This window comes from Phalacrocorax carbo, chromosome 1 (genome assembly GCF_963921805.1).
Source record: "Phalacrocorax carbo chromosome 1, bPhaCar2.1, whole genome shotgun sequence".
NCBI classification, from domain to species: domain Eukaryota; kingdom Metazoa; phylum Chordata; class Aves; order Suliformes; family Phalacrocoracidae; genus Phalacrocorax; species Phalacrocorax carbo.
Genome location: NC_087513.1, coordinates 132241737 through 132259025, shown reverse-complemented (window position 1 = coordinate 132259025; position 17289 = coordinate 132241737). Strand labels below are relative to the sequence as shown.

At 39.1% G+C, this 17289-nt stretch overlaps 1 protein-coding gene across 4 annotated transcripts in view; it reads right to left on the bottom strand.

The window, feature by feature from the left end:
• The window catches only part of SH3KBP1 (SH3 domain containing kinase binding protein 1), a 231831-nt gene that overhangs the window by 65196 nt on the left and 149346 nt on the right, over positions 1 to 17289 (bottom strand). Inside the window, exon 1 of one of the 4 annotated variants that reach the window (XM_064474568.1) lies at positions 12099 to 12125. The exons of the other annotated variants lie outside the window; for them this stretch is intronic. Coding sequence (XP_064330638.1) covers positions 12099 to 12110 — 12 coding nt within the window. The 5' untranslated portion in view covers positions 12111 to 12125. Of the gene's footprint in view, positions 1 to 12098; positions 12126 to 17289 lie in introns of those variants that run through there. 4 annotated transcript variants of the gene reach the window in all.

Below are 17289 nucleotides of genomic sequence, written 5' to 3'. Positions count from 1 at the left end.
AAATCAGCACGAGGAACCACAGACTCCTTGGGAACAGAAAAGAGAACACCAGCCAGACAAGGCTGCTTTTTTATTGGGAGGTAGGAGACAGGTTGGAAAGCAGTCTTTGCACGAGTTGCAATTTGCTCAGGAGAGAAGGCAAAACTGGGTGCAGCACATGGAATGTGCTGAAAGATCACAGTGACCTACAAGATCCAAAGATCATTTATTGCTGAACAAGCAAAGTTGTGCCAGAATCCTGTGATGAGGAGAGGAAGGAATGTTTATACCTACTAGGAGGATATAGAAAGTGGTAATTCAAATAATTTAAACAAGGGTTGTGCAGAACCCACTCTAGTGAGGAGGGACACCTGAATTTGTTGTAAGACACGGAGAGGAGAAGGCAAGTGGAAATGGTGTTCTTTAACTGTAAGGGGACTGCATCCAGGGATTTATAGGGGTGATACAAGCACCACTGACAGGAAAAAAGGAGAAAAAAAGAAAAAAAAAAAGGCTAAGCCGTGCAAATCTGGTTTCAGGTGGACCTGCGCTGCCAAGATGCTTTACTCTTCCTGTAAAATGGTACTAAAGGAGATTTTTTAAAATTATGATTTATTTCTGTTTATGACTGGTCTATACTGATCCACGCATTTGCATGGAAAACATTTGTTACCACTTTCTGAAAACATCTCCATGAAACTTAATAGTGTACTCATTTGTTCATTAGGAAACATGCAAGATAAACTTTCCTCACTCTAAGACGAAAGTGATCATAGAGTGTGAATCCTCTATGATCTCTTAAGTTTGATGGCTCTGCTGTAACAGGATAAAACCTCAAGTATAGTTAAGATCTGTGTGCTGGGAGTCCCAGATCAAGTAATATTATCACAGTTACAAATTTTTCTGGCAAGAGAAAAAAAATGAGAGGCAGACACATCTCCTTCCATATAAGCCAGAAGCTTCCCTTCTGACACTCCAACTGTTCTGTATCACTCATAGTCTCATACAGGTCAAATGTCTACCAAATTTACTAGTGGCTACAAGAACCAAGCAAGCCCAACTTGAATTCCTGCTGATCTGACACACATCTCCAAGACAGAGACTTTTCTTCTCAGGGACCAGTTACTATAGGGTATTTTGGTCTCCTGTCCAGTTCAAGACCCAGCATAATTTATCAAAATCTCTTTCACTTCTGTAAAAGGAAACATGGGAGCAAAGTTGGTTTGAACTGAAGATTTCAACATATTTTTTTCTCCTCCTCTGTTGTTCCTTTACATAAGAATTCAGAAAAAATGTCCTCAAAGCCCTCTAGACACATTGGTCTATGCTACAAAGTACAATTCCAGCTTTCACAATACTTAGTCTTTTACATGCTTCATTCCTACCTATCAGGCTCAACATTCCCAAGAAGCAAGCAAATCTCACCCCTTTGGGACACAGGCACAAAACAAGATTTAGAACTTCAAGGAGTTTGAGAATTTAGACTCTCCAAGTCCAAAAGCAGGATTCTCAAAACCCTGCCAGCATCCCCTGACATCTCCCAGCACACACTCTCTCCGTTTACCTATATCATTTTGTCAATAATGTTTGCAATAAGAAGTAACATGCAGCATGAACCAGAACAACCATAATGATGCCCTCCCAGCAGTGTCCTAATCGCCAGGCTGCAAAGACAAATGAAACTCTGCATTTTCTCTCTGGCCCTGTGTATCTTGAATTCTTGGCTGCAGAATGCGTTCAGCACCAGCAGAAAGGGTAGCACATCCTCCTCTGCCCTTGTATCTCTAGCCTGGTGGTTCAGAGACACTCCTGAAGAGCACCGTTTCAGTTTCCCTCTACCCTCCTCCGGTACGCTGATTACCATAAATCTCATTTCTATATGGTGGCAATCAGCCTTGTTCCACTTACGTCACTCTGCAGATATCACTCTGACCTGCTTAGTCTTGTCACACAAGAAACACGTGGTGGAAACAGAGTTCATATTCCTAATTCCAAGCCTAGATTGGCTCCACACAACAACAGAACATATCAATAAAACAGGCAGAATCTTGATCCCACTATTTCTGCAAGGCGAGTATAATTAGATTATTTAGCTGTCAGACACAAATCCCCCTAATCACCTGACAAGTGAATCCTAAAGATGAAAGGGGATGAAGTGCTCTCTTGCTGCAGAAACAGCTGATAAAAACATGAATAATGACCATGATTTGGTATACAGATATTCAGAGGGATGAGACAGATTTAGCAGTAACCTGCCAGTCTTGATGCTTGAATTTATGAAGCCAGTGGAAAGACAGACTAGCATTAAGTAACGGGTTCTGTTAGCAGAAGAGGCCTTGATGGCGGTTCAGTACACTGCAAACCCCTATCACTGCAGGCCAGTTTCGTCTGATACTGAGTTAACAGTGATTACAAAAGTGGTTGAGGTGGCACAGAGTCATGTGAATGAGGTCACGGTACAATCTAAACAGTCTCATTTCCTTTCATTTATGTATTTTGGCTCAATTGCAATCCCTGTAACAGCAGAGAACAACACAAGAGAATCAGAGCACGTAATGGGCAGTATACTAGTGAGTTTTTCTCACTTGAGGGCACTAGGGCCCTTCCCTACAACTCTTCAACCCTGACGAGAGGAAGAAAAGTAGACCTGTGACCAAGTTCCCTCCGTCAAGATATTTTAAAATTGTATTTCAGGGTTTTCTGTTATTGTTGAAAGTTGTCTTGTCTGTTTACTTTTGTTATTCAGGACCTATGTCTCTAGCACATTTAATCTGAAAACTCGAATTGTCACTTGTGCACCAGCTAGGTCCATACAGAAGTTTTTTTTATACTATTTTGACTCTCCTTTAACAAATATAGGCTTCTCCACGCAACAGCTTATTTACCCATGAATAAGGAAAAAAAGACTAGCTCAGGATCAGTATTTATTCTGGAAAGTGTATCGAGGCCTTTACCCTAGATAAAATATTGTGGAACTGCTACTTGAAATGTAACTCCATGGAGACACTCTTAAGGAATACATCAGACATTGAAGAATTCATAAAAACGGGCTGTATGACCTGGAAGCACTAACATTTGTAAGGGTAACATTGTTTGTCAGTTTGAATAGTGAAAATATAACAATATGCAATGATGTTTTATACAGGGGAGGAAGAGACAGCTATGTATCTTGAGAACTTTTAGAATTTCAGAAAACCTCAGTTATTAGGTCAGGGAGAAAACATGCTGTATTCCTTTGACCACAATACTTCCTTTTAACATTCAACTACTACTCCTGAATGTTGTTTAAATGCATGAGAATTTTTTTATCTTTAGGTTTACGTGCAGATCCAAGGCCCTATTAGTGACAATATAAAAGCTGTATTCTTTAACGTATTTTTGAAATTCCATTTTATAACTGAGAACATTTTTTCACAAAGAAGTAGAAATGGTCACTAGATTCTTCCAGCTCTGGACGAATAGAAGCATAAAGAAACTTCTCACTGACTATGTGTAACACTAGTGCTGTGAGGGAGGAGCCAAATTAATTTCTTTTTTTTCTAATATGCTTCAAGGGCTTAAGGAACATAATCAAGTCCTTTATCCATCCTACCTGGACTACCTTAAATCAAAAAAAAAAACTTGAAAGAACCAAAATATAAAAACTCCAAAGGCTCTCAGATAACAAAATGCCCTTACTCTATCAGAGGCAAAATAAGAGAAATGTCCAGAATTTCAGTTTTTCCTACTATACCAACATCCGACTTCACATAAAGTACATTCTGTGACAGCATGATCAAGTATTGCAGGCCTGGGGTTTCCCAAAAGGACAGAGTTAACAAGTCTTCCTAAAGGGTCACCACAAGGCACTTCAAAGAGGGTAATGGGAATTTTACAAAACTTTTACAGAGAAAACAAAAATTCTTTAGGGAAAGTGTGATTAAGCACCTACCTGCATAATTCAGTCATCTATAATAGCTTCTTCCTCTGTACCTACTTTCTACCCAGCTGTGCTTTGGTAGAAACACCACCCATATGCTCCTGAACTATAATTATTAATATTTTTTAATACCAACTAGATAGGTACCTCTGCCCAATGCACACCCAGCTAATACAGAGAGCCCCAGTTGCACAAGTTGCACACGTTTCTACTGACATCATCTATGAGGTCATTCCAGCCACAACACAAGGTAATTTCCGTAAAACTAGGTTAGATTAATGAATGGGACAGGAAACAAGTGTTCATCAAGTCCTCAGTCACAACCAGACTGTTGCAAGCACTGGCAAGCAAAATAATTTTTATTCTCCTGCTCCTACTTTACTCTGAGTATAAGCAGAGAGAGAAGATGTCCCACAACTGGTGTCCCACAATTCACTTGCTGTGAGAAAGAGAGAGGGAACAGCCTGGCTGCTGCCCAAGTCCACCCACCAAAGGTGGCCATGTCCCCAGGGAGCCACCCTTGGCCACAGATTCCTGCCACCACTCCTCCCCTCTGCCGTGACATTAACATGCCTTCAAGGGGAGAGAAGGGAATTGATCCACATTAAAAAGTATAGCAGAGGGGAAGGAAGAGAGTTTTAATGTTATCTGATTCACTAAACAGCTGCATAAACATTTGGGTAGAACTGTGGCAGGCAAATTTATGGTCACAGGGGTACGGTGCAACTCTCAGTTGTGGCGCTCATTTATACCAGATTAAGCTCACCAGAAAAGCATGGCGAGCATCTCACAGTGTGCTTGAATAATACCTGGGGCCAGCATATCACATTTTGACCACGCTCAGGACAACCCAAGGAAAGGGTGCAGTAGTACTGGCCTTTACATCATTCAAAAGACTAAATACGAATGACACTCAAGTACTTGGCTCTACATACCAAATGATATTTCCATAAAGAATGGGTGCCCTGATCACAGGATCAGATGTGGCACAAACCACAGAACTTCTTTAGTGGGTGTTTGGCAAATATTTCACAGATGCAGGCAACAAAGCAATTAAGGTATTTTTAAATTTCCTATTATAGTTTCTTTGCACATAGTCAAGCTGTATTACCTTCTACTGGACAATCTGAAAACAATGCATTTTCACATGTAGTCCATATTCCGGCAGACTTAAGTGCAGTTTTTCCGACTTGGATGAACACACACCTTCTGAATTACAGCATATCTTTGTAAAGAAATAAAACCTTTTTTCTTTCAAAAAAGATTTTACTTGTGAAAGGTCTTACTCTTCTACAGCAAGGTTGCAAAACCCTGTATTTAGGTGATGCAAAAGGCATATGAACCTCTGACACCTTAATTCTCTCTGTCTAGACAAAATCAACAAATCTCTAAATACAAGATGTCCCTCCAAGTTAAATCCTGGTCTTACAAAGTGGAAGAGCAAAATGCCTTCATCCCATTGGATCTCCTAGAAAATTAGCATCATTTCAGCCATCAGCACGACTCTTACCACTATTAACAAGTTTGGACAAAGCAGACAAGTCGTCTGAAGTCAGTGAAAAGATGAAGGCCCTGTAACTGTTCACGAACAGCAGTCCTCTGGGAACTGGTTATTACACCAGCACTGCTTTAGAGGAAAGCAACATTCAAATAGTCAACAAGTATAACCTGCCTGAACGTTAAAGGCTTTTGGAATTAGGATGCATATGCAGAACAACTAAAGGTATCTTGGGGAAAAATGTTCTCTAGTGTTCACACAGAAACTGATACATTCTTACCAAATAGAGAAGTTACTTCTTGAGGGCAAAAGAAAAAAATGGGGACAAAAATAGCATGTCAGTCTAAAGCCTACTACAATACTCCAGTTCTCATTCCAGAGAGTGGTAAACAGGTTGTGATTGCATTACAGCACACTCAGTTCACTTGGTGCCCTAGAAATAGGGTACTGAATGTCAGAGCATCTTCAAGTGCTGTATCTGTCATACACTGTCATGGCACTGGAATCCAAGCAGACAAGCAAGCAGGAAAGTAAACAAAGCAAAGGGAACAGCAGAGGTCCCCAAACAAGGGACATTTTAGAACTAAACATGGTTTTGCTGGGACTTTGTTTTCTCATTCATCGGAGATGCTTATTCTTTGGATGTGCTTCTTTTTTACAGTTGAAAAAAGAAGCAAAATTACCTCTTCAGTTAAACTGCTTAAACTACGTCAAGCCTAAGAACAAATGCTTTGAATACTTAAGGAATAGTCACAGTTGCTTTGATTAAAAACGGTTTTATTTTTCAAAATAAGTGTAACTTCTGAAATATTTAATGAAAGAAGTTACTGGTGCTTTACTTAATTAGGTCAAAAAGTATTTGGAAATCACATACAGAAAAGACCTATAAAATGTGGTTCTGAATGTTCAAGGCAAAATAAAGACAAAATGGCTAGCCTATACTACATTTGGCATACGACTGTGAAGGATTACATACAGCAGAAAGGGCAGGGAGAAAGGAAGACCAGGGTGATTTAATCAATGTATGTCCAAATCCCTTGATGGCTCAGAGTTTGTTACTGCTTCACATTTTATTTGATAACAATTAAATGGCTATTTTTTTCTGAGAAAAGTTCTTTAAAAGAAAAAGGAATAAGGAGTAAGAAACAAACATCAGAGTAGTAAGTTCTTTGGTAGATTTTCTGTGTATATTTTTAGCAGAAAGCACTGGGTGCCGCAATTAAACTTATCTCATATTAATCAGATTTGATCTGGTTAATATACTATTCACAATTACTTATTATTTTAATAATCATTAAGCATGACTTCTTACTTAGCCAGTCAAAAGCTAGGGAATCTTAAAATTTAGGGTTTCATACAGACCCTCGCTTCTGCTGTGTTAAACTACATCTGAGTCTATTACATTTTACATGTGATCTGGTTATACTTCCTAGTACAACGGCATTCAGCTGGTTTTGTCACGGAGATGTAAAACAGCAATATGTTGTCATTCTGAAGTAGTTATTCAAGATGGAGTTCATTTCACTTAAACATCATCTATGAGCTAGATGTGTACAGATCTGCAGGCTTCGCTTCTGTTGCTGGAGGTAAATGAGTTTACTGTTCATCCTTTTTTAAAAAGATTAACTTGGACAAGTAGCTGATTAAAAGACAGGAAACAAAAGGCAGGATTTCATCATGTTGACCAGTGAAGTCCCTCAGGGATCTAGATAGATCAAGGCTCTTGTTTTCCACGTGTTCACAGATGATCCAGGAAAGACAGAAATTCAGTTCAGAGAGAAGTAAAATTGTACATTCGGAAGAAAAAAAAAAAAGTATCTTTAGACAGAAATTATGGGCTTTGAAACCCATAGCTGTTAATACTTTGGAAAGGAATAAAGAGCAATGGAAAGCACTATCAAAATCCTGTATAAATCTATCCAACACCTAGATCATTGTGTGCTCTTCCCACCTCCTTTCCCCCTCACACATAACCCACCTCAGTCCTTAAAGGAACTGGAAAAGACAAAGTCACCAAGAATGATCAAACCTATGGAACAGATTCCTCATCCTGCAATAAAAGATGCACACAGGTGATTTAACACGTTTATAAAAATCAGGAGGGGCAATGAGTAGGTAGTTAGGAAGGACTCACTCATCATCTCTTCCAGTAATAGAAATTAAGGGCTAACAGATTAAATTAGCAGGTAGCACATTCAAAACAAACAAAGGGAGGTAACTCCTTCCCACAGCATGAGATCCAGCTGAGTGGAACTCTTTCACAGAAGTTACAGATGCTAACATATTACATGCAATGAAGGTATGACTACCGATTTCACAAGATAAAAAAAAATCCATTAGGGTTATTAAACATAAAGTTCAAAATTACCAGAAAATGCGAAGACCCACTGCAGGAATTTCTCTGTATGTTTACCCTGTGCTCACACTCTTCCCTAGGCTTCCAGTATTGACCTATGTTTGGAGGTACAATACCAGGCCAGGCACAATTCTGATCTGAACTACAGATGTCTCACGAACTTCCAATTGCCTGGAGATCTAATTCTTTAACATATAGAAATGAACTATTCAATACAGTACACTTTGGAAAGTAAACCTAAATAAATCAAGGTGACATAAAACCAAAGGGATAATGCAAGGGAAACTTCAACGGATTACTCCAACTCCTCTCTTCCCCCAAACATTATCAAACAAAGTCTTTCAGTTAAAAAAGAAAACAAAACCATAGGGAGAACAAAGATATATGGAGAAAATAATTAGAAGAGTCTTCAAAATTATAAACCAGTAACTCTTTCAGGTTATTTTAAATCCTCTGGTTTGTAAGCCACTACAGAAATTTTCAACAGAGAAAATGCTTTATGGCATATACATCTGCTTTCCTGGGCCATCTTTTGTGGTTACCATAAAAGCAGAGGAACCCACTATGAGTCTAAAAGCTTATGAAAAGCAAACAGTGAATTGATAGTCAGCTACTGTAATGAAAAAGACAAATCCACAAGACAGAAATAGCCATTTGCATTTCCTGTTTAGCCATCTCAAACTTCTCCTGACCTGTAAGATGGACTACATCTACCACAACACTACCAGTGAAGCGTTCCTAACAACTTACCAACCTCCTGAATAAATTTGGCTCTGTGAAGCAGTCTGAAAAGGCTTTAAATGTCTCTGACTTTCTCTGAGAAAGTGCTATAGATTTAAGATGTCTTCAGACGCACAATGTTTCAGTGTGTGAATACACACTGGTCCCTCAGCAATGAAATTGTTTATGCTGAGCTGTAACTGTTTATATCCTCCACATTCATGTAATTTGTATTTTTGCCTTAAAAGGAGAGTCTCAAACCTTCATAGTGGGGAAGACATCTAATTAGAGAGACTGTTTCACAGATTCTTAACTTCCCATTTACAACTCTAAAACATCTCTTCAGCTATTTCAGAACTGCTTAAATGGAAAATTACTTTTGTTCTTGCTTCTAGCTGCTGAGCTCCATTAGAAATGACCTGAGCCAGCACCAAAATGTCCCATCCAGCTATCCATGCACTAAAACCACCAGGTGTTTTGCAGACCACCAGCAGTCTACAAACCACAGATGAAGAGTGTCTTCATTAGTGTTATGTAAGTCACCAGAGAAATATGTGCTATCTCAAATAATGGTCAAAGAAATAAGTAGGTAAAATATGCAATGCAAAATCTTTGTTTAAACTTCTCAGATGCAAAAGGAAGTAGGAAGAAAACCATGAATGAACATGAACAGTGAAAAGTCATTTTCATTAAAACTCCGGGTAGTCTGGAGAGCAGAAGAGTGCACATTTTGCTTTTTACATCACTATTTTCCACAGTTAAGCCTGTTCTACCCACAGGTGAGTTCAGCCTCTAAAGCTCTGTGTCTTGGTATTTTAACAAGTTCTTAAAATTTCAAATTATGGGCAGGGAGGGGAGAGGAAAGGCTTTTTTCTACCTATATTCTTGATGTGCTGGTCAGGAGAGAAACCTATGTGTCTTAACTTGCATGCTTTATAACATTTATATTTCTGTAAATTTTGGAATCTTGACATTTGATGGTGTCAGGCTGTCAGTTTCAAATCATTAATGAACTAAAAATCTGCCTTCCTAAAAGGTTAATGGTGAGAAAGCAAATATAAGAGTTTAGATTAGGTACATGCTGCTGAAACAAGTGGAGCGAGACATATTAGAATCACTGATGAGTAGAAACACTTGAGCAATTGAAATTTAAAAAAAAAGAAAAGAAAATGCAGAATGAAGCCCATACAGCATACTCCCAACTGCCTCATCTCAAAGTACTGAAAATGTGTACATCAAAATGAGCTGGATGAACAAGCTCATTTTCTTTCTTCATCAAGCTGCAGATTTGCAATGCTAGAAAGTGTTTTTGTAAAGAAAGTAAGTATTTTTCTGGAGCAGATAAGTCTTCTTTCTTTCCTGCTTTATTTATTTTTCATTTTCCCCTTTTACTGACTGTGGCTCACACAAATATAAAAGATCACCTCCCCTTGCACCCCTCACAAGGATTTTTACCATTTGCAGGTTGCAGTTCACAATTAATTTCTATCTCCTCTAGGAAGAATCCTTTAGGCAGGCTGCACTGAGTGAATGAAATTCCTTCCTCTTCTCCCAGGACAACCATGCCTGTCTAGATTACAGCTGATAACTAGCACGATCCAGATTGTACCATCCATCTTAGGAACTGTCGTTATGAAACCTCCCTCCTTTGCAAAAAATAATGAACCTTACAACCGCTACACAGATCTCCACTTCCTTTGCAGCAATAAGGAAAGTAGTGCAGCTACTTTTATCTCTCTCTCTCAAAAAAAAAAATATCCCAACCCCTAGGAAAACAATAAGCAGGGAATGGCTCTTCTCTAGTATCTTAGCTTTAAAAGTGGCAACAATACTTCTTTGCTCTTTTGTGAAATTTATGATGCTGACAACAAACTGCCAAGTAGCTGTTCAATTATATTTCTCAAATTCAATGATTAAAAAAAAGTCTAAACCCATACTGTCATGCAGATAGTCCTAGACTTAGTGCTGACAGCAAATCTATCTTCCATTTTGGCATTATATTTCTTATCTCCTCAGATTATCTTTACTTTTCATTTTTTAGTGGTTTTTTTTTTCCCCCTTGCAGCACTGAAATCAGGACAGAAGTTACTGAGGCAAATCAGGGAGATATTTTTATTTTAAGCTCTTACAGGGAAAACTGCAGAGCAACAAGTCACAAAGCAAAATGCATTAGCATCTTCACCCAGCTCTCTTTCAACTGACTGGAATTTCATCTCTTTGCCTTTAAATGAAGCTGTGAAACTCAAAACACAAAATCAAAAATGACTAATATCATGTGTTTCAGCTTCTCTTTTCAGCAAGTGCTTTAGGTACAGAGACTGCTGCAGAAGTAACTGTCAGCTGTACAAATGGAGGTCTACTGCTCTTTGGGTGGCCAGTGTGTGGCAAACAGCCCAGCGCCCAGCAGAAAGCAGGCACCAGCAGCCCGTACTTGGCTACCAGTCACTGTTGCATCAGGGCTTCCTCCACAGGAGCCGAGTCCTCTCTCCCCTTCCTTGGTTTTTTCAGGGGAAGTTTTTACAAAGCACTTAGTCAACTAACTGTAACAATATAAGCTCACGTCCACAGTATTTGAGAACTATTTTAGAAACACAAAATGCCACTGACCTCCTATAGAAACACACGCAACAAGGAGTTAAGAAGGCACTTCAGAAATTGGCCTACAGACTTTTTATCCCATCAAGTGCCTGGCTGGTCTATGATCCTTTTGCACCACTCCTTTCCTCCTTCCTCCTCTTCTTTAAGGCAGAAAAAAAGAAAGACACATGGCACATTTGAAGAGAAAAAGCAACTCTGAAAACTTCGTAGCTTCTGCACACAGCTTACTGGCTTTAGCTGTGAAAAGCTGAAGTTGAGAGAAATTTACATTTTTCTACTAAAAGTCCCCAAAATATCTGCAAATCATTAAACAGTTTACTTGGTGTCTCTCCATTCAGCTTTCTATAAAATTTTACAAGCATCAGTTGACTCCAGTTTTCCTTGCTGTTTCTTGAAGGAAAGGGTAATTTTCATTTAGATTTTATTATCTCAATATAGTTTTCTCAAAAAATAATTCATATCAGTTTTCCTCATTTGTACAAAAGACTCCAAATGTCACCTCACTCAGAAAAAGAAATACTAAAGATCCTCCTCTTTTTTCTGCCAAAAAGAAGTGCAGTTTTATTAGCGTATTTGGAAAGGAAAAAAAGGGGGGGTGAATTTTTGATTACTAAGCAAACATTTGAAAGAGCAACACATCCTAAAGACTGTGCAACTAGTCTTGCCTAACTGTGAAGTTACATTATTCTTTAGAGTAAGAAAATTGAAACCAAATCATATAGAAATAAAAAACATCTGTGCAAGTTTAATGGCCAAACAGTCTGCAAGGAAAAAAACTTAAGCTAAACAGAGCCAGGACAGAATATGCTTTCAGACAAAAGTAACCCCCCATTCTATTATGGTCCTCTAGAGTGAAAATGGACTTCAGGATTCCCAGCACACTTTTTCCTTCTTTTCTTTTCATCTATCCAGCATCTACAAAGGGTGCAGAAGAACCAAAGAACCCTGTGCTCTGCAGAATATATATATTACAATACAGTTTTAAACCGCCACAGAAAAAAAACCCCAACTAATTGTAAAAGAAATACCTCCTCTCCCATTGTGAAGCCAAGCTGCCTTTCAGCAGCTCGAAGTGTCCAAGAAGAGCCCTGGAGTCCTGCCCCTTCCTTGCATGAGCTCAACTCAGTGAGCGGGAGCCCAGCCCTGACACTGACTCATGCTCCTGGCCATCCCAGGGAAACAAAGGTTCCACTTGTTTATTTCACAGGAAATCTGGAGCTTTTCCTACCTCTGCTCACTCACAGCGAGAAGTTTCCTCTCCCTTCTCAAGCCAGCCTAGCCTCTCCTGGCTTCTTGAGACTGACAGCTAGGAAAGGCAATATGAGTGAGGATGTACAGACTTTTTGTGGACAGCCCGGGCAGAAAGTTTTTCAAATAACTCTACAGGAAAATGAGCTTATGACAAATTCTGAATGTATTGGTCTTTCTGTTAAAAAAAAAAGCTGAAATTTCATGTCATTTATGCCTTTCTTTTGACCTTCGATTTTTAAAGAAATATTACAAAGAAACTGAAGCATCACTAAGATGATGCTCTGTTGCATGAAAATATTATAAATTACTACTGCCTCCTCACAAACATTCAACTTTAAAATGATTGAAAAAGGGCAGGGGCGGAAACACACAATGCACTTCTCAGATAACTTGGAAGAGATTAAAGATTTATATTTAAGCAAACCACAAGATACTATTCACTCTCCTTCCCATTTGACCTTATATACTATTCAGTAAGCGTTTATACACAAACATGTCTACTATGGACATACTTAGGCACACTCAACCCATTTCCTATACACACACAACCCATTCTCTGCAGAGGCATTCTCATGGGAGTGCCAACACAATTATGAGACAAGGAAAAAGCCTCTGAACTCATACATTAAAAAGATAAAAGCAAAAAAAAGGGTTCTCTCTAGTTTTGAGAACCAGTGTAAGGAACGACATGATAAACTTACACAGTGTGTAGATTTTAAATGGGAGGACAATAAATTGTTCAACATGGTTCCTACAAAAAGGAACAAGAAAAAGCTTGATTTGCAGAGCCAGGATATTGCAATATATTTTCTGCTACAACAGTGAAATACGAGAACACACAAATTTATTTACTGGATGCTTTTTTTAAAAACCAGCCATCCCCTGGGGATTATTTATATATATTTGGTCCTAATCCACTTGAGAGGCTTGGATCAAATGATCTCTGAGATCCCCTTCGGCTTTATACTGAAAGCAAGTCACAGCTAATCTGAGTAGGACTATCACTGCAAGTATAAATCTCCAAAAAATATATCAGGATATTTTAAAGAATGGAAACAAGCAAGAGATGATGGCTTACCAAAAAGGCAACATCTCTTGCAGCGACACTCCCTGTGCCTGCACTGTGTTGCAGAACAGGTTCGGGAGTGTTTCAGAGCAAAGCCTGAAGGCCTACTGGGCCTGCAACCCCCTTCCTGAAGATTTCTACTTTCCAATTACAAATTATTTTAAAGCTACATTATAGTACATCACTATCAGTTCCAGAAAACACACAATTATTGGTATTCATTTTAAGAGAGAAGAATCATCTGTAACACATTTATAAGTTATAAAATTTATAAATATATACAAGTATAAATACTACAATCAGGCATGACTTTTTAAAAAATACAATCCTCAACCAGGGAAAATTTTAAAAAGTAGACCCATTCAGAAAAATCCCACAAACTAATTAAGCTAAATAGAAAACAGAAGATAAATGTACAAATTTTACTTTACAGGTTATATTCAGTTTGGTTTACATTCATCAGTCATTATAATACCTCATCATGCATGAAAGTTATTTATGTGATTTCCAAAGTCAGGGGGGTATTTTAATTTTTTATGTAACTGTATTTGTTCTTTTAATTTTCAAAGTTCATGTGTGCTCAGAATATAAAATGTCATTTTACTAGCATTTTTATAATTTTTTCAAAGTTTAGAAAACTTAACAACTTGGATGTAGCAATTAAAAATCAGTTCTATTATCTGACAAAATCCAAAGAGGGCAAGAAAAAAAAAATAATTTTACTTAGAAACACTAAGACATGGTTTATAAAACTGTTTATTCCTAAAGCCTTGATTATACTAATTTAAATATTTCTCTATCAATTTATATCAATGAGATTTTACTTACGTAGATTTTGCTGCTATTATTACACATACTATATTGTATTAATTTGTGAACCAGACAACAAAAAAGCCAGCTTGCATGGCAGTACTGTTACTTTCTCCGTAGTATTTTCTCCATACTGAAGTTGAAACATGAGACAAATCTTTCTTAGAAATTCAGTTTATATCTCCATCAAGTGTTTCTGGAACTCAAGAAATCAGCTTTATTTTAAACTATTAAAGCACAGCTTTTTGAGGGTTTTAAAACTTTTTTCTTTGAAAATGCTTTTTGGGGTATAAGGCTTGGTATTGGTACAGATTCAACTGAAATTCAGAGATCTACTGTGATTAGTAAGCTACCAATCATCAGCTGATCCAGAGAAATTTACAACATACATACTTTTACCGTCTCCCTATTATGAAATATAATTGCATTAGCTTAAACATACACATCCTGTTTTTCAGACTGAAGCATCCTAAGATTTCCTAATCAAAACCATGACTGAAAAATGAGGAGTATTCTCTCCCAGAGAGCACTCCTCCAAGAGAAGTCATGCTGGCAGAAGCCCAGTGCTCTCCCACAGGAGAACAGACTAGATTTTCCACATTACTTTTAGGAGTAACTTCTGGTACTATCAATACTTCTTACACCATTCTGCTTCCATTTTTAGATGTTCTTCAAGTAGCTCAAGTCAGGAACCTAAGTTGAAAATGTTTTCATGCATATTTGATGTGTTTCTTCCATACGGACAAATCTTTTCTGAATGAAGACCAATGATATACATGTAAAGTCTTGTGGCATGGGCAACAACTAGCTTGCATTTATTTAGAGTCCAATAATTACTTTATTAAAAACAAAAGCCTAAAAAACATCACAAATAGCACAAACCATTGTGTGGGTAACCTCCTCCATCAAAAAATGACGGTGCAGACTGATGTGAAAGCTGAACCATGTCACCAATACCTGGACAATTCTGTCCAGGCAGCTTGAACATTTTACAAACCAAAGGGAGAAAGCATGAAAGCAGAGGTATCTAATGGGACAGCAGGGAAGGGCAGGAAGATCAGAGGACACTATTCACTCATGTAGCACAGGTCAGAGACTCAGAGTGTGCTGGTTTTGGCTGGGATAGAGTTCATTTTCTTCACAGGAGCTAGTGTGGGGCTGTGTTTTGGATTTGTGCTGAAAACAGTGTTGATAATCAGGGATGTTTTCGCTACTGCTGAGCAGGGCTTGCACACAGTCAAGGCCTTTTCTGCTGCTCACCCGATGCCACCAACAAGAAGGCTGGGCGTGCACAAGGAGCTGGGAGGGGACACAGCTGGGACAGCTGACCCCAGCTGGCCAACAGGATATTCCACACCATATGGCGTCATGCTCAGCATATAAGGGTGGGGGAAGAAGGAGGAGCAGGGGGGACATTCAGAGTGATGGCGTTTGTCTTCCCAAGTAACCCTGATGCGTGGTGGAGCCCTGCTTTCCTGGAGATGGCCGAACACCTGCCTGACGGTGGGAAGTCATGAATGAACCCCTCCTTTCGCTTTGCTTGTGCGTGCAGCTTTTGTTTTACTTGTTAAACTGTCTTCATCTCAACCCATGAGTTTTCTCACTTTTACTCTTTCAGTTCTCTCCTCCATCCCACAAGGGGAGAGCAAGTGAGTGGCTGTGTGGGGCTTAGTTGCCGACTAGTGTTAAACCACGACACAGAGACTCATTACCAGCCAAGGTTATTGATTCTGTTCCTCTTTATAAACTTAATTTTCTGTTTCCCATTCTATTCCCCTGGTACCAAGTCCTGCTTTAAGTCAGCCTCCCCAGAAGGGACATGCTGCTTTTTGACCGTCCCTCATTTTACAAGCTGACCATATTTTCCCTACTCTTCCTTCTAATTGCTGTGAATCAGTTTCTCCAGAAAGGGTAACAATCTTCTAAAGAATTTATTAATAATGGCCACGGTGCCTCATGAACATCAGCCGTAATTTGCAAATGTGTCCTAGTTTATGCAAATTGAAAGAAATACATAAATCCTGTTTCCACACTGAACCCAAGAAACAGAAAGTTTCTCCAGCGAAGGAGCAAGCCCCCTACTGCAGACAGCCTTCCTCCCATGACAACTGCAGAAGGGCTCAGAGTCCTTCCCCTGTAGCTTTCCTCACAAGATGGCACTAGAATAAATGGTTAGGGCATGGATGCCAGACTACAGCAGACAGCAACTTGAAAGCAAAACACAAATGCTGCTTGAACAGCTGAGTGCTTCACCTGTTCCTACACAGAGTTTGACACGCTGCTGATGCTTGCTGCGACCGCTGCTGCCATCACCAATGGCTGTCTCTGAGTAAACGAACACCAGAAACTTGTGCTTTCAAGTATGAAGTGCTACACACACTTGATAGTCACATCGCATACTCTCTGCCTCAGCAGGCATTTTTAAGATTTTTAAGAGTGTTTTTATTCAGTGTCAAGTGGTTTTGTTTGCATCCATTTTTTCATTACCTCAGTATTTTGAACACTGGCTTCAACATTTCTGTTAAGGGAGCAAGCACCTCCAAAGGCATTGGAGGGGAAAAGCAAGCAGCAGCGAGCCATGCGATACAAAGGCAAGCAGTGTGCAGCGCACACAGCCAGTGCTGGCCACGCACCATGGGTGCTGCCGGGCAGCACTGGCAGGGCTCAGGCACATCATTAGCTGGTTTAGAAATGCCAGGAGGAGCCTCCAACTTGCATCTCTTGAAGACTTCTTTCTAAATGACAACTGAAAATTAAGGGGAAAAATGTTTTCTACAAGCAACCAGGCAGGAACGGACAGAGCAGACGTGGCAAAGATGTGAATGTCAGTGCAACACATTAACCACAGCTTCTGGGTCCCTAGTTCACCGGCTCAAAATAGAAACTCAGATCTTGCAGGCACTCAGTCTCAGAGTTTACAAATTTCTATCTTATTACAAAGGACAGGTAGGCTAAATAATTGACATGAGCTTCTAGCCCTTACAGCTCTGTGTCTACTTCCATTATTTCTTCTCTATTTCTCCTCTCCCAAACGTACTAAATATATACAGAAATAAAAAATTCCATAGGCATTTAGTGTTTTGCAATGAGAA